Below are 22,103 nucleotides of genomic sequence, written 5' to 3' on the forward strand. Positions count from 1 at the left end.
AGGGAATTTAGACCAACCGATGAACCCATGAAGCATGTTTCTGGACGATGAGAGGAAGACGGAGAAAACTCCACACAGAAAGGTCCCCCCTTGCTGTTCTGGTTCAGGTCCCCCAGCCGGGACTTGAACCGGGGGCCACGGTGCGGCCCACTTTCAGACGAATCGTCCTCAAACAGCAAATGAGTCTGCTGTTCACCTATAGCACGTTATACATTAAGACCCACACTGATGATACATTTTGACAAGCTCGCCCCGCTGAAGCGGCACAAACGGCTGATGGCGTGGATTTACAGGCTGTACGGCGGCGCCCACATTAAACGAAAAGTTAAATTACGAAGCGATCCCTTTCTGATTTTAACAGCATCCTCCAACGACACATTATTTTAAGTGTTCCTGTAAAAAAAAGCCATTTTGCATGTAAAACGCCTCAAATTATTGTAATATCCTGATGCAAAGGAAAAGTTCATCTCGCCGCGGGTCTTAAAACCCAGACAGTAAATTGACATGGCGTGTCAGGCGAGTAAAAGTCAAAGAGTCAAACGTGCAGGAATGAAAAAGTACTGGCAGCAGATCGCAATCCCTGCCTTTTTCCCCTGGAATAAGCAGTGTAATTTACCCTGACCTTTTTAGATCACTGCCAATGTGCTGTCGGGGGGATTTTAACTGAAGTCCTCAGCAGCTTTGCTGTGCCGGAAACGCCGCCTGTGAAACCCGAGGTGGCGGCGGCCAAAGCAAACAAACAGGCGCGGGAGGACCGTCACCGGCGCTTGGCCTTCAGAGCGACGCCTCCCTGTGACGGCTAATAACCAACGCAGGAGCCTGTTTTAGCGGTGACAAGTGTTTCAGGATTAGAATTTCAGTCCTAATGAGTTCCCTGGTAACGCTTTAATTCACTACCTATGCCATATCAATTCCATTATAATCTCATTAAGCCATTGCACACTGAGGTGATTTCGAATGAATGTGAGACAGCCAACCGTACGCTCCCCTCTAATTGAGCAATTCTTTTTATTCATTATTATTGCCCATTATTAAATTAATGAACTTAATGGACTTATTTTTCCAAATTGCAAAGACCCCTGGCAACATGTTTTTAATTCCATTAGCTGCAAGGATGAAAACGCCATGGATCCATAGGTGTGTGTGCAATTAGCCCCCTGCAGAGACGGATCACAGTGTGTCCGTCTTGTCCTGGATTTCAGAGCCCCCCCCCCCTCCAAAGAGGGTCTATCTGAGAGGAGATCTGCTCCGGAGCCGGAGGCCTGAAGATGAAAGCAGCAGATCTGCATAACTGAACGGCTGATCAATACTTCTCCCGCTAAAATAGCACAGTCTTGATAAGGTTATTGAATTTGCTTTTTAATTAAAAAGCAAAGCAGCGGGCTCTCTGTCAAACACCGCCGCCGCCGCAGCACATGAGCGGCGCCGGGCGCAGGCCTGTCCACGTTTATATGTTCATCACTGTATGAAAAACACTGGCAGCCTGTCGGCACATCATCAATCAGGACAAATTTATTCTCCGTCTGTTGTTGGTGGAGCTGTCGCCACCGCCGCCGCCCCCATCCCAAACATTCTTCAAATATCGTTTCTCCTTCCTCGTCGCTCCGCCAAGGTTCAGCATCAGCACCCAGATTATGTAAGAGTCTGCCCATTTCACCCTGAACGCCGTCTGACAGGCGGCGAAGGCCTCAGAGCTGCAGGGCAGAACGGCGCCGCCACAGCTGACCGTCCCCGCTGCTGCCCGAAGGACCCGGGCTAACAAACAGAGTCCTCGGGAGGTCCACAAGCCAAGTGGTTGACTACAAGATAATGTCAGCTGCTATTTTTAGAAGGCGGGGGCATCCTCCACCTGAACAGTCAGCCCGCTCCCAGCTGCGCCCTGTAGCGCTCAGAGTTGACCTCAGGACGTCTGAGCCATCCTTCCTCTCCTCGCCGAGCGCTCGGCTGCACAGATTTGGACTTTTCCTAATCACATCTGAAGGCTCACAGAGACGTCAGACTTTAAATCTGCACAGATCCAGGAGGTGGAGGGGAAATTATTCTTACATTCTTTACAAAAACTGCAAGAATAGGAATATTTTTTATGGTCCCGCGCAGAACTACAAAGGAAGTCATCCCGGCGTCTGTCGTCCCTAAAAAACCCCAAAATCTTTCTACCTATTGAAAAAGAGGAGCAACGCCATTTTAAAATCTTCAGAACTGCCTGTAGCTGGGTGAAACGTGACCCCCCCCTCCGTCGGACCCGCGGTTACAAGTTCTGGAGAAAATGTATGATGAGGACAAATGAACTTTTGCTCCACAGATGAAAGTTTTCAGACTGTGGTCTCAAAACTGAGCGAGGCACAGACATGTTTGGGCCGACACGTCTATTCTTTGACCTTCATTCAAGTATTTGCATTTGTTTAAGTGTTTGTTTGATCTTATTTTGTGTACTTGTTCAACACAACATTAAAAAAACGGGAGCTTCAGAAAGGAGGAAAAGAAACTTTCTGGCCAAACGAACACGCCGTTCCTGCCTCGCAAAGATAAATGTTTGCTTTCAGAGACATTTCAGTCTGTTTTGGTGAAACGTTTTCTGTTTTCTATTGAGTCAGAAAATAAATTTGACCAAAAACGAAGCAAACCTTCTGAATAAAAGCAGATTAAGAAGCTCCGCTGAGACACTTTGCTCCAAAAGTTTGGCATTTTTTCTCATTTAATGTTTCATAGGCAGAATTTTCCTTTTGGGAGGTACAATCTCGTGCCCACCACCTTCCCGATGATTGATTTTCCACAAACTCCTCCACCCGCAGGTCCTCCTGTGAGCATCACGGGACAAGCCTGCAGAACACGCACGGATCAGGCCGCCATTCAGGAAAAGCAGGGAGGCGTGTTCTGGGGAAAATCACCCGTCACACGCCAAATAACACGCATCCATCCATCCAGATCCACCCGTCTGCAGGAGGAGCTGAACGTTACGGCTTCACCTCCTGAACCTGCAGAAACCCTCGGTTGAAATCCTCCGACCGACTGTCAGGTAGGAGCAACATTTCTCTAAACTTTGTTTCTGATCACGCTCCTCCTACGACAATGAAACCGCAGCGCTGCAGATTTCTCCCATGAAGCGTCAACGCCGCCTTGTTTTTCGTTAGAGCCTCAACACTCCACTTCAGGTTTTTCTACACGTCAGTCCGGTTTCTGTGTCTAATGTTGGAGAAAGTCCAACAAACTCGTATATAATTAAGTTTATCAATAGAAACAAAATCACATTTCTTGGTTCTGCAGAGCACGAAACACGCAGATGAAGTTCAAATCTGTGTGGACGTTTGCAGAGACTTTCCTAGAAAAGGACGTTCTCTTATTTAAGCAGGTAAAGTGGGACGGCAGCCCCCCGCTGACCCCCCCCCCCCGTGTGATGGAGCAAGGCAGCTGATTTTTTAAATGCAGGAGAAATTGGTTACATTTTCAGTCATGAGATCCGTCCTTTAAATGCTTCACAGGGTTTCCTACAGGGATTCCTGCTGGAGGAGGAGCGTCCCTCCTGTTGGAGGAGGAGCGTCCCTCCTGCTGGAGGAGGAGCGTCCTTCCTGTTGGAGGAGGAGCGTCCCTCCTGCTGGAGGAGGAGCGTCCCTCCTGTTGGAGGAGGAGCGTCCCTCCTGCTGGAGGAGGAGCGTCCCTCCTGCTGGAGGAGGAGCGTCCCTCCTGCTGGAGGAGGAGCGTCCCTCCTGCTGGAGGAGGAGCATCCCTCCTGCTGGAGGAGGAGCGTCCTTCCTGTTGGAGGAGGAGCATCCCTCCTGCTGGAGGAGGAGCGTCCTTCCTGTTGGAGGAGGAGCATCCCTCCTGCTGGAGGAGGAGTGGACTTCCTGCTGGAGGAGGAGCATCCCTCCTGCTGGAGGAGGAGCGTCCTTCCTGTTGGAGGAGGAGCATCCCTCCTGCTGGAGGAGGAGTGGACTTCCTGCTGGAGGAGGAGCGTCCCTCCTGCTGGAGGAGGAGTGGACCTCCTGCTGGAGGAGGAGCATCCCTCCTGCTGGAGGAGGAGCGTCCGCTCCGCCAGGAACAGCCTGGAAGCCGCCGCTGCCCACCGAACGACCAGCGGCGAAAACATCAAGCAGACGAATCAAAGGGGGCTAGCGGCGTTTGGACCCTGAGCCCAAACGCACGCTTCCCCCTCACCTGCATGGACCGATGGCATACAAATAGATTTTTTTGGAATAAAATGACAAGCGTGTGGCATTACGGGCGGTTTTCAGGGGGAATTATTCATGCGGCTGAGCTCAGTCATCTTCATGGGCCGGCCGTTTGCGCGCTGCTGAATATTTCTGTTTCTACTCGCAGTTTAAACAGGAGCTTTGACCGCCTCTCCTCGCCATGGAAACAGACACCGGTAGCTACAAATATACAGTACAGCGGGTTATATAATGATCATGAAAAGTGCATGAACAGCCCCCCCCCCCCCCCCCCCTCCCTCACAAACACCCAGAGGAAAAATCTCCCTGACAGCAGCTGCACACTTGTTTGGATGGATGCACATAAACACAGCGGCGGTGGCGGCGGCGGCTGCTGCTGCTGACACCGGGAGAGGCCCAGCCTGACATGAGGCGAGATGAAGAAGGGCTTCTCATCATCTGCAGTGCATCCTGTGTCTGACCTGCAGCATGGACGCAGGCCCGGGGCATGGCCTCGGGACCCGGCACACACTTATAAAGTCCCTGCTTCAATTTACTGGTGGGGGGGGGGGCTCAGGTGGCGGTGTCCGGTGGCCACACGGCTGTCAGTACCACTCGTATTTGCTCCACTCCCTCTTGACACCGCCTCTCGATTAGGGTCATAAATTCCACCAAATCGGTCAATAACCTATAACACTGATGTCACTCTCCTGCCATTAATTTTACAGCCGGTGTGCCACACTGTTTCTGAAGCTGCAGCGGGGGGGGGGCACTTATAGTGGCTGGGATTGATTGGGGGAGAGTATATAACAAAGTCTGAATAGAGTCTGTGCAGCCGTAAAAATAAACATGCACAAAGATGCAAACGAGTTTTAGCTGATCTATTGGAGACGTTTCTATGTCTGCACCTTTGCAAGATTTTCTCAAAATCAGAATTTTTGGTCTCGTTAAGAGCCAAGATCTAGAAATAAGTTCATTATTATTAAGATGAGCCCAAATCCTTTGTGCTCCGAACTGTTGATGACAGAAAAAGTTAATTTAAGACTAAAAAAAACTCAAAATCTGCTTTTATTTTGGGTTATTTTAAAGTTCAAAACACGTCGTCAAGTTAGACCGACATTCAGCGTCGTGCTTTTAGATTTAAGGTGGATTTGTTAAGATGGACTAACTTGTTCTAAGATTCTCGTTTTGTTTGAAAATGAGCCCTTTCCATTTATTACACTAGGTTTTTGTCACATTAATCAAAATAAACTACAATTAGCTTAATAAAAACTCCAAAAATATAAACCATTTGATTAGAACAAGCCAAAAAAACCCGTCTTTTTGGGCCGTAACACATTCTATCCGTTCTTTTTCCTTCTTTTGAATGCCTGTGCGTCGACACATCGTTTTCCTTTTCTCTAGTGATTTTCTTCTTAAGAGTCGTGTTCCTTTCCTGTTTTTAGATCACCTGTTCATGTCGTGCAAACGTGTTAGACCTTGTTAGACACAGCATGAATTTCTCCCTAAGGTGGGGTGATGTGTTTTTATTAAATATATCACACGTTTGCTCATAATGAGACAAAAACAACCTGCAAAGACATTTTCTGAGAGTGTTACTTATCGGCTCACCGTGTCGTAGAAAAGATGTGAAAAGTTAGTTCAATTAGAAAATACACACATACATGTACATTTCAGATATTCTGCAGTGAAAAGGCGACAAAAAAAACTGCTTTTAGTGTAAATTTCCTGATCAAACCTCAGTTTTTGGTGTTTTTTTGAGTTGAAGCCGCAGTAAAAAAAAAAGCAAATCTTTGTGCGTGGAAAAGAGGCCGAGCGCCTCAGGTTTCACAAAGCCTCCAAATTACCTTCAAAAAGCAACAACGCCGACTTTATTTGTTTCATGAAAGATTGGGCGCGGGCCTCCAATCTAATTTGTCCCCGTGCAGCTCCGCCTAATGTATGCTAATGTGTGCAAATGCGTATGCTTGTATGTACATGGCGCTCATATAGGAGCAGGGCGGTGTGCAGAGCTGCGGCAAGCGCTCCGAGGAGGGTTTCCATAACTTCCTGGTCATTTTTAACCGTTTTCCTGCAACAAAACGGCGAATTTACATGACGTGAAGGTCACATTTGAGGAGGCGGAAACGCTGAAAAGCTCACAATTGACATTTGTTGCTGTGAGGGGGAGGGCGGAGGAGCGCTCCTTATCATGCGTGGCAGGTTGCCGCCTCCTCACGGGGGCCTCTCCTCCAGTATTTTCCGTATGTGAGAGTTGACACTTCGGGGCATATCTGTGGCACAGGCGTGTTAGGGATGCGCACGCCTTCTGCTGCAGGAGGAAGAGGCGAGACGCCGCTGCGGCTCCTGACAGCGCAACAGGCCAGCCGCACCAACTTAAACCGATAAGTCGGGCTGCGAGATGCAATTACGGCGCCTAAACGGAGGAGGAAACTTCAGAAAACAAACGAGTGCTGAGAGCAGACTTTCCTCCCCTCAGATCAGCCCCGCGCAGACGTTTTCAGGCCGCCGAAACTGCAAAGAGAAGGTTTTCTCTGCTCCTCCAACTCGCTCGGTGTCCGTCTGAATGTGCAAATAACGCCTATCTTTTTTGAGGGGGAGGGGGGGGGGGTTGACACTTGAAATTTAGGGCAAGAAGTCTTTGAACCTTTGCTCCAGTTTCATTGTTTGTGAAGCTCTGCGATGAATATTTCATTCTCTGAGTCATTATGTCTGCTCCGCTTTAGTTTAAACACCACTCTGCACCAACAGAGGCAGCTAACGAGGGGGGGGGGGACCAAAAAGAAAAAACGGAAACTAACACGGAGTATTTGTCCAAGTTAAGGTCAGGATAGTTGACTGAGGTAGGATTACCTGTTTTCCCACAGGTGAAAGTTAAAAAAAAACCGGTGTATTTGTGCTTCTGCTGAACAGAAATGAGACAAATATCTAACATTTTGGCCAGGCTCCACAGGTTCCCCCCTGCAGTTGGCGGGGATTTTTTATCCCGGACCGCTCCGAGCCGAGCTGACATGGAGCCTTGGCAGCGGCGAGGCAAAATGGCCGCTCACGGTAACAGCTCACAAGCCCCCGGACAACCTGAGGCATGGCCATCCAATCCCACATCATTAAGGCTAGAGTCCTTTATTGTGTTGGAGGCATTAAATGGTACGCTGGCTATAGCCCTGAAGTCACACTCCACTAGGAGAAAACAGCAGAAAAATAACGGCACAGCTGGATAATGACTTTTCCCTGGGAGGCTGACCATGTGTACAAAAGTGCTAATGATAGCAGGTGCAATAAGTGAGCGCCAGGCTTTTACTGCGGCCGGATTTATTTTCCTCTGCTAAACTCACCAGTGATTTCCCCCGTGTCGGTGTCTTTCTGTAGTTTAAGAACACCCCCCACCCCTCGCAGCCCCCTGTCCTGTATGTAATCTCTTTATCAGCTGTGATATCAAAAGCCGATCCTGCAAGTCAAACCTGCTGTCAGAGGCCTAATGACAATTAGCCGGCCCCATCAGCCCCCCAGGGGGGTTGGGGTGGGGGGGAGAAGGGGAGTAAGGGGCTGACAGAATCACTGGTCAAGCTTTGATTGGAAAAGATCCCACTGATAAGAAAAGGGGCGGGGCTTCCCAATCGTGGTGAACAAAATGACCCAGAACAAAACTCATTTTTAAGAAAATATGCGATTCCTCGGAAATTTCGGGGACGAAACTGCAACTTCTCCTCCAACAGGGGAGCGTGCAGACACGGCGAGCAGACGAGGGCCGATCACCTGCCTGTCACAGACGTGCTGCGGCGTCTGCTGGGGGCTTGTCCGGGAGATAGAAACGTCTGGAGTTATTACAGCAGTCAGGTAAAGCATGGGGGGTGGGGGGGTGGAGAGCCGGCCAGCAGCAGCTAATGAAGGCGCCTCTACGTGACACTACTCCTGATTGGCCCGTCTGAGGACACAGATCAATTAGTACATTAACAGACGATTGCAGCCGCTTCATCTCTGCAACCTAAAACCGGCGGCGGTGGACTCGCCGGCCCGCCGGCCCGCCGTCCGATGACATGGCCGCCTCCACCTCTGGATGCGAGCACGCACCAGACGAGCCACGCGTCCGCCTGACGTCACGTCTGCGCCGCTTTGCTGAATGCGTTAATGCAGGCCCGCCTGCGGCACACTGCACCACGGCGGCTGGGAAGTCCAACGTAAAGCTCCATATATCCAGTCTCCCCATTACCACCATCTCGACTCGACAGCAAGGCCTGCATTTCTAAATTATTCATCACCCTCCAGTGGGGGTGGGGGGGTGGGGGGTGGGGGGGGGATGCAGGAGCAGGCTCGATTCCTCCACTCTGCGCCTCCTCCTCCTCCTCATCTCTAATTCAAAGGAACAGCCGGCTGGAGGGGATGATCTCCTGGCCGTCCCTCCACCGGCCATCACAGGAGGTGTCGCCCCCACTTCCCCCAATCGCCCCCAAGGAGCCCATCGAGCACGTGTGTGTTTGTGTGGGTAGGGGGAGGTCCCATGCATAACCCGGGACGTCTTTGTACACACATTCATCCACATCAGTGGACAACAGGGAGCTGGAAGTCAAAGGTAATTGCCCCGGATAAGAACATCTGCCGGGTGAATAAATATTCTAATGAGGGAGTTTGCAGGTTCCCCAGACTGACGTGGAGCCCACAGGCTTCAGGGGGGGGCAGTAACACACACCACCTGCAGCTGAAATGCAGGCCCTCTGTCAGCGGACATACGGCGGGTCAGAGCGGGAACGCCGTGCACATGTGGACAGGACACGGTGTACCAGCCATCCCTGAACCCGCCCCCATCCAGGATCCCCACGCCGTGTTCGTCCGCCATCTCACAGAAACGTGCACGAGAAAGCGGAAAGTTTTCCCCCGCGTGATCAGCAGCGTTTCTGTTGATTTTCAGAGCGACGTGGCGGTTTGCAGAGGACGGCGTTCCCTCCTCTGAGTTTCTGAGGCCACAATCAGCAAAATGATGTTTCTGTAGGAACGACGGATCCTGGACCCCCCAAACACAACGGATCGGAAACAGGTGGGAGTTCCTGTTCCCCTGGTGAAGCACAGCGCACTGAACAAAGCAACGCTTCATTTCACACGAAGGGTCTGTAGGTAAACACATGCAAAGCAGCGGCGCCGCTCAGCCAGGAAGCTGCATCCGTGTGTGGTCACCGCTGCGACTGGCCGGAGGGAGGAACGGCTGATGAAAGGGGAGGTGGAGAAAAGACGAGCTGCATCCTGGCAGCTCATCTTCAAAGAGGCAGGAGTCAGCAATGAGCCTCCGTCAATGAGCGTCAGGCGAGGAGCGCCGTGGGTGCGGGCGGAGGCCCCAGCCCACGCCAGAATTCCAGCAGAATTCCTGCATACTTGCAGACAGAGCTTTGCTAGCACCTCTTATTCCTCCACCAAAACACGGCCTTTGCTGAGGGGCAGGCGCCGTTTACAGCTGCCCAAACATAAGAAAGTGGCCCAGGCCAAAAGTCATTTATAATAGATTCTTCCGTGTGAAGTAACACCCCCCCCTTTGAGAAAAAGATGCTCTCTCCTCAGAAATCTGAACTCCCGATCAATACCTACACACAGAGTCTGCAGCCGCTGCAGTCCAGCTCAGACTGTTTACACCGGGATTGTTCTGCTGCGTTTCATCCCGAAGACGCTCTGGAAGCCAAAGTTAGCACAGCAGAGGCGCCCCGAGCGGGCCGCCGCGTGCCGAGGCGGGCCTCAGAGAGGAGCGGCTGAAGCAGCAGCATTGTTGTGGCGAACCAAACCACAGAGGTGACGAAGGCAATCTGACTAATCGCACATGATCTCAAAGAGAATTCATCAGCGGCGGCGGCGGTTAACAATCCGTAATCATCTCCACCCGCCGCCGAACGCCATCTCATTTCTGAAACCCCGGAATGAGCGACAACAACAACAACTGGAACCAGAGGAGGACCCCGGCAAGTGTCCCTGAAAGACCCCGAGCAGCTGGCAGCGCCGCCACGCTGCATGCTGGGTAGTGGAAGTTGGGGGTGAGATCTCTGATGGAGGTGCGGGTGAGGGTTCTCCTCCCACGCTCCCATCCTCCCTCCCTGGAAGGCGTAACGAATGCAGCACACAAACGCAGGCCTCCGTGGCTCCTGGCTGCAGCATCAATAAAACACATCAGCTCGGCTCATGCATGTGGGAGGCGCAGCAGCAGACGTGCGCGCGCCTGCAAACGCACACGCCATACATGTCTGTATGCAGGAATTACATACGGTAGCTGGAAGCCTGTGAGACGTCACAGCCGTTAGACACAGCAGCACCCTGCCCCTGCCTGATATCCACACTCTGCGCTCCGGTACTCACCCAAAAGTACATCATCATGTTGGAAGCGGGACAGGTGTGGGCAGGCGGGCGCAGGAGAGCGGGGCCGAGCACTGGGACCAGTCCAGCCAGGGTGGGAGTCAGAAGGAGTCCGGTGGTTTGGACAGAGAGCTTTACTGGTTCCACTGAAGCAACGGGGCTTGACTTGAGCCTCACCCCTTCTTCTTCTTCTTCTTCTTCTTCTTCTGTTCTTCAGCGAGCAGCTTGTTCTTCAGTGTTTTTGGAAAAGCCCCCTTCCTCTTCTCTTCTTCCTCTTCTGAGCCAACACAAGAAAGAGGGGGAGTCGGCAGACGGGAGGAAAGGAGAAAGAGCCAGGGAGGTGTTGTAACCTCTTTTTTCTTTTGACACTCTTCCACTCCACTTGCCTCTCCACACTGCTCACTTCAAGACTCTCCCCGCTCTCTCTCTCGCTCGCTCGCGCTCTCGCTCCCCCCCCTGTGCCGCCTCTTATTGGTGAATGTGAAATCAGCCGGTTCGGCGCCGAGGCTCAACCAGAGCAGCAGGAGCAGCAGGCTGCGCTTGACAGCTGCCTCCAGCGTTCCTCCACCGGAGCCCAGTTGCTCTGCATAGAGGAGTGCGCCCAACAATCCGGGATCCTGCAGACGGTACTGTAAAATTCAGCGTCCCGGGGAGGCGGGGGGAGGGAGGGAGGGAGGGAGGCAGGAAGCTGGGAGGGAGGGGGGGGGATGCTGGTGACTAACAGATCGCGCCTCTTTCTTCTTTTCTCTGTGTGACTGAGATGAGTGGAAGCAGTTTTTCATCGAGCAGAAGCGACCCCCCCCCCCCCCCCGACAAACACCCCCCCCACACACACACACATGTGTTATTGACCCGGATCAGTTTGGGTTTAAAAGCAGATCAGAGGACAGATGAAGTTAGGCTGAAACACCTCGGCGAGCCAAACTGTATTACATTACAAGCTTTAGCGTGTTTTCCATCTGTTCGGCTATAAAGGCTAGAAGGAGGAGAGGGGCTGGGGGGGGGGGGGGGAGAGCAGCAGAGCAGGAGGCAGGAGGGAGGGAGGGAGGGAGCCTTGGCTATCTTCGAGACAGCACTGTAACAATGAGCCTGCCTCAGCAATTTTCAAAACATATCATCAATACACGACTGGGAGCTGGCGCTTTTAAAATATAAACCCCGTGGCAGCCGGGCCGGCAGCGGAGGGCTCCGGCGGTTTTGCGGCATCCCCTGGTGCAGCGTCGTCCAATAAAGGACGTCCTGGGGGGGATGAGCTAATTTGCTGGAGGATCCTCCAGAACATTTTGCCGCCGTGGAGAGTGTGGCAGTAATGAACAGCAGATCCATTCAGGTGATGCTGCCCATCAGTAATTGCCACATCAGGAGGCAGAGTTAGATTTGCAGCTGGCTTTGACTGAATTGATACACAAGGGGCCTCATTCAAACGGCGTAGCCGTCATCTTGGATTTATCACCCGTTTTATTCCTCCTGCTTCCTCAGGAACCTGGGAGAAGCCGGGATTTAGCCGGCAAACTCTGGCGTTTGAGGGGCGGCGTGCACGCTCGTCCTCCTCGGCGTCCAGCACAACAGCATGGATTTACATTAGCAATCACAGAGTGGATAACCTCCCCACTCCTCCATCAATCTCTGAAGGGAAATAAAAATGAAATGCACTTCTCAGGCAACTCAGATTAAAGATCACGCTTTTATCAAATTCTGAAGTCTATTTCAAGTCCTGCCCATAAATAACTGAGGGGGGAGAAGATGGAGGGAAGAACCAGGGTGGAGGCTGGAGGGAAGGGGTGAGTGGGGTGGGAGGGGGGGCGCTTCTTTAGGTTGGAGGGATTAAGAGAAACAAAGAAAAAAATCTGTTTGAGTTTCTGCGTCTGAAGACCTGACGCCCTCCACTTCCTGTCACCTCCTCTGCTGCGCTCCTCGCTACTTACCGAGGAGGCGAGCAGCTCTCCCCACCATTTAGATTCCTCACCAGAGTCTAGACACCCCCCCCCCCAGAGACGCTGCCATCCATTATAAAGATGGAGCTCTCAGAGAGGAGGATGTGAGGAACTCGCAGACGGCGCGTTCCTCCTAAAATGTCCGTCTGTTCGTGACGTTCCCCGACTCCGGATCCGCCCTCAACGTGTCGTGATCATCTCACCTCTCCTCCGTCCTCCTCGCCCTTACGGAGCGGATCTCCTCATTTGGGGGTCTCCAGGGGGAGCGGCTCCCCGTGGAGCTCCTGCTGAGGTTCCTCAGCCTTTCCTCCTCATCCATCAACCCCCCCTCCGGCCCGACTCGGCCCGGCCTCAGCCGGCGAGGAGCTCCATCCTGAGCCCCCAGCTCGGCTCCTCTCATCACCTTCTCCCCTTTATGGAGTAAGCAGCTTTACGGCTCTGTGACGGGGGGCCGCGCTCCTCTTATCTCTGTATGTGTCTCCATCCGCTCCACAGGTGGGTATTGATGTTTCCATGCCACATCCATCACATCAGGAGAGCACGCCATGCACGCCCCCCCCACCCCCCCCCACCTCTGAAGGTCCTGTGTGGGGCCAACACCCCCACGGGAATCGAACCACCAAGATTCAGATCAGACTTTTGTTTGCAAACAGAAATTATAATCTCACTAGTGGATTAGCACCAATAATCCACCAGAAAAAAAACCACACATAACTCACCTGCAGGAATCTAAACTGGTTCCGCAGAAAAAAGTTATTTAATTCAGTTAATTTCACACACAAAAACAAAAAGTGACATCAGCACTTTTGTGGGTCAAAAGTGACTCAGCAGAGAAAAAAAGTCTTTTTAAACTTTAAACCTGCAGCGGCCTGAAGTTATGCACCAAATCAGGTCAAAAGAAGTGGATCTCCTTTATTTCCTCAACGCTGTTAGAATGACTTTATTATTTAATCCTAAAAAGACAAAGTTAACCTAAAGTTCTACATGAATAAAAAAAGAAAATAAACTTAAATATTCAAGATTCAAATAAATCTATTGGAGCCAGAACTTTCCAATAAAAGAGTATTATAATAATAGGATAATGATGTATATAAATATCTAAGTTAAAAACTTCCTTTATTTAAAAAAAACAAACATTTTTTTGCAAAGGTTTACTTTTCATTAAATAATTATTTTTCACAAGCAAGTCCAGAAAAACATATTTAACTCTAACAAACGAAAAACACTTTTTTTTGCTTATTCTTAAATTATTTTTCATTTTTATGTATTTTTACTGTAGAAAATATTATTTAAAGCAACAAATTTATTAAAAACGGACGCTTAACAAAAGATTTTTGCTATTCATGGTATAAAATAGTTTTGCTGAGTCAGATTTGAACCATCAACACTTGACATTAACACCAACATCAGGGTGCAGAAACCCACAAGAGGCACAAATGCTAGTCAGAAGTGGGCGGAGCTTAGTCTGGAGCGTGACACCATCCATAAAAACGGTGACTTCCGGCTCCAACCAAACGAAGTCAGTTCAGTCGCCATTTTCACGCAATACAGACACCGACATGTTGGAGCCAGACGCCAAAAACTGTTTCTATGGCAACCACTCTGCCCAATCGGGAGTGAGCTTGTTGGAGGGGACACACCCCTACAACTCGCAACATCAAATCTGTAAAACGTTTTGAACGTTGGACGTGGAGGCAGGCTGGCTCCACCCATATTTATGGAGGCATGTGATTGGCCAGTTTAGAACTTGAACTACTGAAAAATATCATAAAAAATGAGGATTATCAAGAAAATGTTAAGAAAAATAAAGATATCAGGCCCAGCATGGTCCTTCGGAGCATTAGAACTCTATTAAAGTCTATGGGATTTCAAAGGTACTTCCTGTTTGGAACACAAAGAGGGAGGAGCCAGTTCTCATTCACAGTCAATGGGTCAATCTTTTTTTTTTTTTTTTTTTTTTTTTTTTTTTTTCAAACTTGTCCTGTCCAACAGCTAGGCAGACAGATGAGAGCTGAGGGCCTCTTGGGTTGGACATATTTTACTTTAACAAGAGGGGTTATTAATCTTCAGACAAACCAAAGGTATGTCTGAATAAACCCCTTTTGTAATTGAGGCCAAACTTTATTAATTTCAAACATGTCTGAAAATCTTTGGTGTTGGACCGGACGGAAAAGGAAAGAGGGGAAGAAGAAAGAGGGACGTTAGAGAGAGGGGGGGTAGGGGGTGATAATAGGAGGGGAAGGGGGATAAGACCATGAAGCAGCATAAAGCAACAAGTTTACTGGTTGTTAATCATTATGGTAAGGTTCAAATGTAAAAAAAAAACAAAACAAAAAAAAAGGGCGGAGCCTGTCCACACACACACTCAAATGTTATAAACACACCTGTTAGTTGCAAAAATGTCCACCTGTCGACATGTACACAAAACAGATAGTGTTCACACGCATACTTATGCTTTAAAACCAACTAGTGTGAAATATTTCAGTCATTCAGTCTGTTGAGCTGACACCTGTGCTCAGGTGAGTGTTTATGTTCTTCTAAAATGGATGGTGGAACGTGAAAAGAAGGAGGGAGAGTGCCAATGGGTCAATCTGACCAATCAGAGCACAGGAAGCATAGTTCTTCCAGCTAAACCCTCCTTGTGACAAAGGCTTTCAGGTCCATCCCCCAGTCGGGTTCCGGATTGATTCTCCAGAAATCTGTTTCCGTTAGCGCTGGGGAAGCTGGGAAACGGTGCGAAGGCGTCCATGACAGCCGATACGTTTGAATAAAATAACAAGACAGGGAGGGAAAAAATGGTGTTACTTAATCCTGCAGTTTTCTGACACAGCGTGCATATTTAGCCTTGAAAATGGTAATGTTTTGCTGCCATCCCTGGAAGATATCATTAAACATCATTTGTAAGCATACATCACACCGTATGCAGCAAATCGCCCATCTGGTGGTTCTGGAGCTCGCTGTCGGTGAGAATAAATTCCCGGTAAGAGTCCGGGCATCAGGACTGCCTCCACAGTAATGCCTCCATGTAGACATACAAAGAGCACATTAAACAGCGCCCGGCGCAGACTGTATGTCCTGTTAATAATGCAGTGTTTACATCCTGGCATTGAGCAGTCAGAGCTGGCCTGAGGGTACCAACTGGCAGGCCTGTGCAGTAATTAGGGGCTGTGCAGCCTCGCAGCGCGTCACGCCGATCCCACCGCTGGGCCGGCCGCAGGAGAGCGCCGCGACCCCCCCACCTTTCTGTCGCACCTTTAGTCTGAGCGGCTCCTCCTGCAGCCTCCTCCAGCTCACGGCGCCTGGCCTCCGACGGAAACTGCTGCACCACTTCTTAAAGAAACCGTGGACTTTGGAGGGTTTGGTCTAAAGTTCTCCTCCTGGTTTGTAAAAACGCTAACACGGCTGTTTTTTTCCCGTCTTTACTGGATCACTGCTGCTCCGCAGCTTCGGATCCAGAACAACCGGAAGAACTTTGGGCTCTGGAGACAGAAATCACACGGCTCTGCGCCGTGGAAAGTTGGTTTCTTCTTTCTTTTGTTTTTGTTGAAATTACAGGAGAACTTTTGACGGATTCATGACTCAGAGGAGGCATAATTCATAAATCAGTTCCAGCCAACTTAGCAAGAAAGCTGTGAGCAGAGCAGAAGTTCAAGTCTGTTCCATTTCAACCTACAAGCCCCATGATGCATCACAGCAGGAGCTTTAAGACACGTACCAGAGCATCAAATTTATGGAAGCTACTTTTCTTTAGGATGATTTCTTCTGTTTTTTAGGGTTCCCTCCCATTTAACGGACCTGCTTTTGGCTTTAGACCATCTGAACTGAGCTTTTGTTCAGAACCAGAACCTGCAGCTGTTTTTCACTGACCCTGTCGCTGTCCTTGGTCCTGAATCTTTTCCTTTAAGTTTTTTAGCCTAAAAGATTAAAAAAACATTTTTATTTAGTTCTATATTTCACATTTTCTTTCCATTTATAATTTAATTAAAGGTATACATCCATTTGTTAGTTGATGTTTTTAGATACGTTTAAGGTATTTCTTTGTTCTCAATTAGTTAATTAGAGAATTTTAATGAATGTTGCTTTTCTTTTCTTTTAGTTTAATTTTTAGCCAGTTATTTTGAATTTCTTCCTATTTTTATTTAAATTATTCTGTGTTACAAACATCTGGCATTAAAAAGTGATAAATAAAAAAGTTTGGCGACATTATTCAGAAACTAAACTAAGATTCTTTTAAGGAGTAAAGTAATATTTTAAGGAGCAAATAAAATCCAGAAACATTTGTTTTTTTTAAGGTTGTTTTTGCAGGAGCAGCACCGTCCAACATACAAATGTGCTTTTTTATTGACATTGGTTCATCTCTGTCCAGAAAAAACCAGGGATGTTTCCGTTTGAATCGGTGCTCAAACGTCACTCGTCTGTTCATGCCTCAGAAAAAACAAGGCAAATAAAAGCAATAAATAATTCCATTTTTCCCCAAATCCTGTTATTCTGTGCCATATTGAGAGCTGGGGGGTGGGGGGGGGGGTCCAGGCCACGATCCCCATATCAGCAAAGCTTCACTTTGCTGTTGTTCTTAGTTTTTGACGCTAGAGGGATTATCGAGGCGGATTCAGATTTTCTGTCAGAAAGTTTTACATTCAGGAAAACTAAAATGAGTGCAGAGATGAGAAATGTTTGTGAGCCACAAAAGGTTAGGAGTTCATGATTTGAAAATGATATTAATGAAGCACAGAGGAGACCTTTGTCTGTGAGGAGCTTTCAGGATTGTGCAACTTTAAAAACGGGAAAAGCCTCAGATTCCTGATTCACATCCACTACTTATTTTAATGCGCGTTTCATTTCTTCAAAAGATTATTTATGGTTTTGTTTGCAGAAATGCTTGACTATGTATGGAATTTTTAGGAAAAAATGGGAACTTCAGGAGACTAACTGGACTTAAATGTTACAAAAAGCTGCTTTTTAGAAACAAAAAAGTATTTAATTTAAGAAAAAACTATTTATTTTATTTGTATATCTGAAAAATGAAAGTTGGTTTGTTAATGACTTTGTTGTATAGTAATTAAGATTTAAATTTGTGTGGAAATGCAAAATGTCTAAAGGATGAGTATTAAAAAAAACACCAACTGGCAGGAAGCCGGCGCTCTTCATCAAATCCAGAACATTTACTGATAGAATCCATTTAAAAGCTAAAATCACAATGAGAAACCAACAGCAGCAGGCGTTATTTGCCAGATTTTGTGTTTTAGATTCTAAATATGATCCTAAATCTTATTTATAAAACCTTTAAAAAGCTTCAGTAATGCCAGTTTTTGTTTTCTTTAAAAAAAAAGTTTTTTTTTAATCATAAGTCAAGAGATTGGTGATAGTTGGTGGGAAGGGGGCTACTAATTATTATTCTTTTTAAACCCCTCTTGTTGGTGTGTGAGTTAGCTTTTGAGTGCTAAAGTATTGGTTTTAGTGCCATTTTTGAAGGTTTAGTTGAATGACCTCTGGGTGGAGTTTGTTTTTCCAACCTTCATGTCACCAGGCAGTCCCGCTGAGATGAAGTCTCTCTTTCTGGGGAGGCCTGGACCGGTTTTGACCTCAAGAAGGTTGAAATGTTTCAGAGAAACAGCTCACAGAAAAGTTCAGGAGGACTTTCGTCCAGCTGGTTCTACATGCTGCAGATCTGTGTCCGTCATCCGGGCAGCATCCCGGTGGCTTACCCTCACATCTATGCCTGCCTCCTCCTCCTCCTCTTCCTCCTCCTCCTCCATGGCTGACACTGAACTCTAAGGTACAACAAAAGCCAACCGGAGCCCCAACAGCCTCCTGCATCTCCGCTTGACATTAATTGATAATCAAACAAGCCGTCACATCACACATTAATGAGATCAGCGGCATTATCTGTTTAATGTAACCCAATTATATGCAACCCTTGTGCAACAATCAACACTAATTCCTGACTGATAAATGACAGCTGCAGCCACATATGAACCAATACAAACACGGATGGAAACCGGAGTCTCGCCCAGGAGGAGCCGAGCTTCTCCATCAGAGTCCAGACCCAAAGTTCTGGTTCCTTCATCACTGACGTTCAGCTCTCCATTAGAACGCCTCCGTTTGGGCCAAAGATTTGGAACCAGCGAGTCTGAGGCGATGCGCAGCGTCTAACCGTGGCGTGGACGAGCACGCCCGCCGCGAGGTGGGTGTGGCTCTGGTGGCTCTTACCAGTCTCGTGAAGAGGGGCACTCCCAAATGCCAGAGGTGATCGTTCAGCAGGCCGCTGTACACCACGTTCCCGAAGACAGCAATGCTTCCTGACTTACACAGCGTGTTTCCTGCAGGGACACAAAGGCGCAGAGTCACTGCACACAGCCCAGCAGCAAGGCAGCAAACGGTAAAAGAAGGGAAATCATACAGAATGCACCATCGATTGTTATTAATATTGATTGGGGCTGTTTATTGACCTTACATGTAGTGACAAATACACATAGATAGGCCGCCTAGAATCAATAAAGGAGCACAGCAGTCGCCTGAGCAGAAGAGCAAACAAACAATCTCCTCATTCCAGGTTTGATTCCGCTTCAGGAAGACGGCTGCAAACCGACTTCATCCCGGAAAGCATCCGACAGCTCGTGTGATGTCTCTAAACCCGACCAAAGAGCTGTCGCCGCCGCAGCAGCCGAGACCTCAAACGGGACATCAATCCTGTTAACGTGCGGCATGAAGGAAAGCCTCCTCCACACGCGTGTTCCCCGGCAGGAAAATCCTCCAAAAGATGGAGGGAGGCCACCTTTACACCCCATGATGGAGGTTTGGTTAAACATGCAAATCTTCTTCAGGCTCTTTCATGAGGAAGACGTAGATTTCATCACTGCTTCTGTTTTCAGAAAGTCAAGATTCAGAAAACCGTTTGGCAGAAACAATTAACAGCAGGAAAATATTCCCTGACTTAAACAGAAAACTGCGTGAAGCTGAAGCAGGTCCTGATGGCCTCAGACCTGATTTATGTCAGCTTCCTCCTCCCCATCATCTTCATCAAAACAAAACTTAAATCTTCCTGGCGTTCTGAGCAAAAAAACCTTAAAGATCTGAATTTTAGACGTTTTTTCCTAACGTTTTGTAGCGACTCCTTCACCTTCTGTGCCGATATTCCCCAATTTAATCCAGGAATCTGTTTGATTTTGCATCACCCAGAATGAAAGTGGAATCCAGACGTGAAGAAGATCTGACTGAACTTCAGAAACAAACGGAACGGCTCAGAAAAAACCTTCTGCCTGGTTTTCAAACAAAACCATAAATCCTGAAGTGACCATTAATTATCACTTTCTTTAGTCAATAACTCGTTTTTTCTTCCTTCCTTCGTCTAATTAAAGATCGTTTTTGTGAACAGAAAAAACGTTTTTTGCAGAGCAGAATCAACAGTTTGTTGTCTGCTTTTAGTATTAATGTCTTCATACTGTAGTTATTCGGCAGATAAACACAAAAACAAACTGAACACCAGAGGTGCCCATTGACTGGATCTGAGACGCGGACTGAGTGACTCCTCCCCCCTGGCGTTCCAAACAGGAAGTCCCCATAGAAAATCCCAAATAAACGGCTGGAAGTCAGATCAGCCGTACTTGACCTACTTCCTATTTTTTAAACATCCTCATGATAATCCTCATTTTTTTCAGGATATTTTTTGGATTTATTCAAGTTATAAACTGACCAATCAGACGTCTCAATAAAAGTAGGTGGAGCCCCACGTCCAACGTTCACTACATTTGTCAGATTTGGTGTATTCTCTTTTCAGGTGGTGGGGGTGTGGTCGTCCAACAAAGCTCCCTCCTGATTAGTGAGCGTGGTTACCATAGAAACGTGGACCAATCACTGCTTACATGGCTCCATCATGCCGGCGTCCGACTGATTTGAATACATTCTGTTGGAGGTGGGAGTCACAATTTTCTCTGGGGTGGGGTCAATGTACAGTCAATGATGGAAACATAAACCCATTAAAGTCTGAAGCTTCATTGCAAGTCTTTAAACAAACGGAAAGACAGACCAAAGTTCTTTAAAACTGCAGCGTGATCTTCCTCTGCAGTGAGGTGATGAAGATCCTCCTGCACCTTGTCTGCTTCGCCTCCCGGCGTCTCCAAAGCTCGCTCCTCACCTGGAGGAGGCCCGGCTGCAGGGTCAGAGTTTTCACCCAGCTTTGAAATTTGCATCGGCTGACCTTTTGGACGACAACAGTAAACACGCCGCAGTGCTAACGAGCTAATTACAGTGGGAGCCCTTTCAGGAGTTCAGCTGCTGTTCTACATGGAAAACCCAAAACAGCTGTTTGATCTCTGACCGGTTCTGGAGCTTCTCCCTGCTCCTGTCGCTGACAGAAAGCCTCCTCCCCTGCGGAGACCCTGAATTAGCTTGTTTGGGCCCGGCGCACACGCGTGACCCCAGGAGTGTGATGTAGTGCCCACCGACGTCCCCGTGTACGTGATGAATGCAGCTGGTGTAGCGGGCAGCCCACAGAACACAGGTCTCCACTGTAATTTCTGCACAAAGGAATGCTGCAAAGGCACACCAGGGGTGGAGGGAAGCGGCGCTGACAAGCAGCACATGCATTATTTAAAAACAAAAGTAAAAAATGCCCATTAAAGTGTCAGTGCTGCTTTCGGCGGTGCAGGCTCGGGCGCCGTGTGCGTATTACTGTTATTAATGGGCCAGGCGTGGGGGGCATTGCTTTGCTGCGATTGCTCTGCTGCTGTTGCTATCTGCAGTTCAACCCCCCCACCACCAAAGACCCCCCCCCTCTCGCCTTTGTGGGGGGGGGGGGGGGGGGGCAGATGGGGAGCATGATACAGATGGAGAAAGGGAGTCAATGAGCTCCTGCAGCTAAGATCATTTCACAGCATTGAATGCAGATTAGGGCGGGCGGGCGGGCCTCGTCAGACGCCGCTTATATCACACGCTGCTTCTCGGCGAGAGATGCCCGCGACACCGTCAGCACATTGGAAATGAGTGCACGCCATTTCTCCCTTGCAGTTTAACACGGAGGTTGTGGGTTACGGCGACCGACGCGGCGGAATGAGGTCGTGTGTTGTAAGTACAGGCGGGTAAACACGGCGCCTTCACCTCCCAGCGCCCGGAAATGATTTACCCCATCAGAGGTAATCAAAGGACAAAATGATCAGTCCAGCCCCCCAGTGGGCGGAGCAACAGAGCAAACAGTCCGGACTCATCTCCCACCAATTCTTCCACAACCACTTTGTTATGGTGTTATTAATGGTGTTTACACGTGGCGGATAGAGCCCCTAATCAAGTTTTCCATATTTGCATGTAGAAAATGTCACATAAAAGAGACAGCTTCATTTTCCCCCTCACAAACTGCAGAAGTGCAGAGCCAGTGGGCTTTTATTTACTTATTTATTTATTTATCTGCTCCGGGTTATTAAAAATGCATTGGGCTGGATGTGCTGCTGCCGCTGGAGCATCTGTATTTTTCTCCCATTTAATAAAATCGAGTGCGAGCGGTGACATGTTGCTTAGCGGTTCACGATGAGCGCTTGATACCGCTTCTTTTGGCTGTTAATCCTGCTTTTTTTATGGCCCCTCTCAGCAGTTGGGTGTTCTCTCATCTGCACACTTGACAGCATTGAGCCCAGCCTCTGATTAATTATTAATTGTGTGATTAAAGTGTGTGTGAGTGCAGGGGGGGGGCTTGCAGGGAGGGGTG

At 48.6% G+C, this 22,103-nt stretch overlaps 1 protein-coding gene across 5 annotated transcripts in view; it reads right to left on the minus strand.

Annotated features, from left to right (window-relative positions):
* rbfox3 (RNA binding fox-1 homolog 3) overlaps window positions 1-22,103 on the minus strand; it is a 293,403-nt gene that overhangs the window by 101,488 nt on the left and 169,812 nt on the right. For 3 of the 5 annotated variants that reach the window (XM_023957273.1, XM_023957272.1, XM_023957274.1), the window contains one exon: window positions 18,617-18,726. In XM_023957273.1, the coding sequence (XP_023813041.1) occupies window positions 18,617-18,726 (110 nt within the window). Of the gene's footprint in view, window positions 1-10,475; window positions 11,069-18,616; window positions 18,727-22,103 lie in introns of those variants that run through there. The other 2 variants (XM_023957275.1, XM_023957276.1) reach the window with 2 other exon arrangements.

The sequence above is a fragment of the Oryzias latipes genome, chromosome 8 (assembly GCF_002234675.1).
Source record: "Oryzias latipes chromosome 8, ASM223467v1".
In the NCBI taxonomy this organism is placed as follows: Eukaryota; Metazoa; Chordata; class Actinopteri; order Beloniformes; family Adrianichthyidae; genus Oryzias; species Oryzias latipes.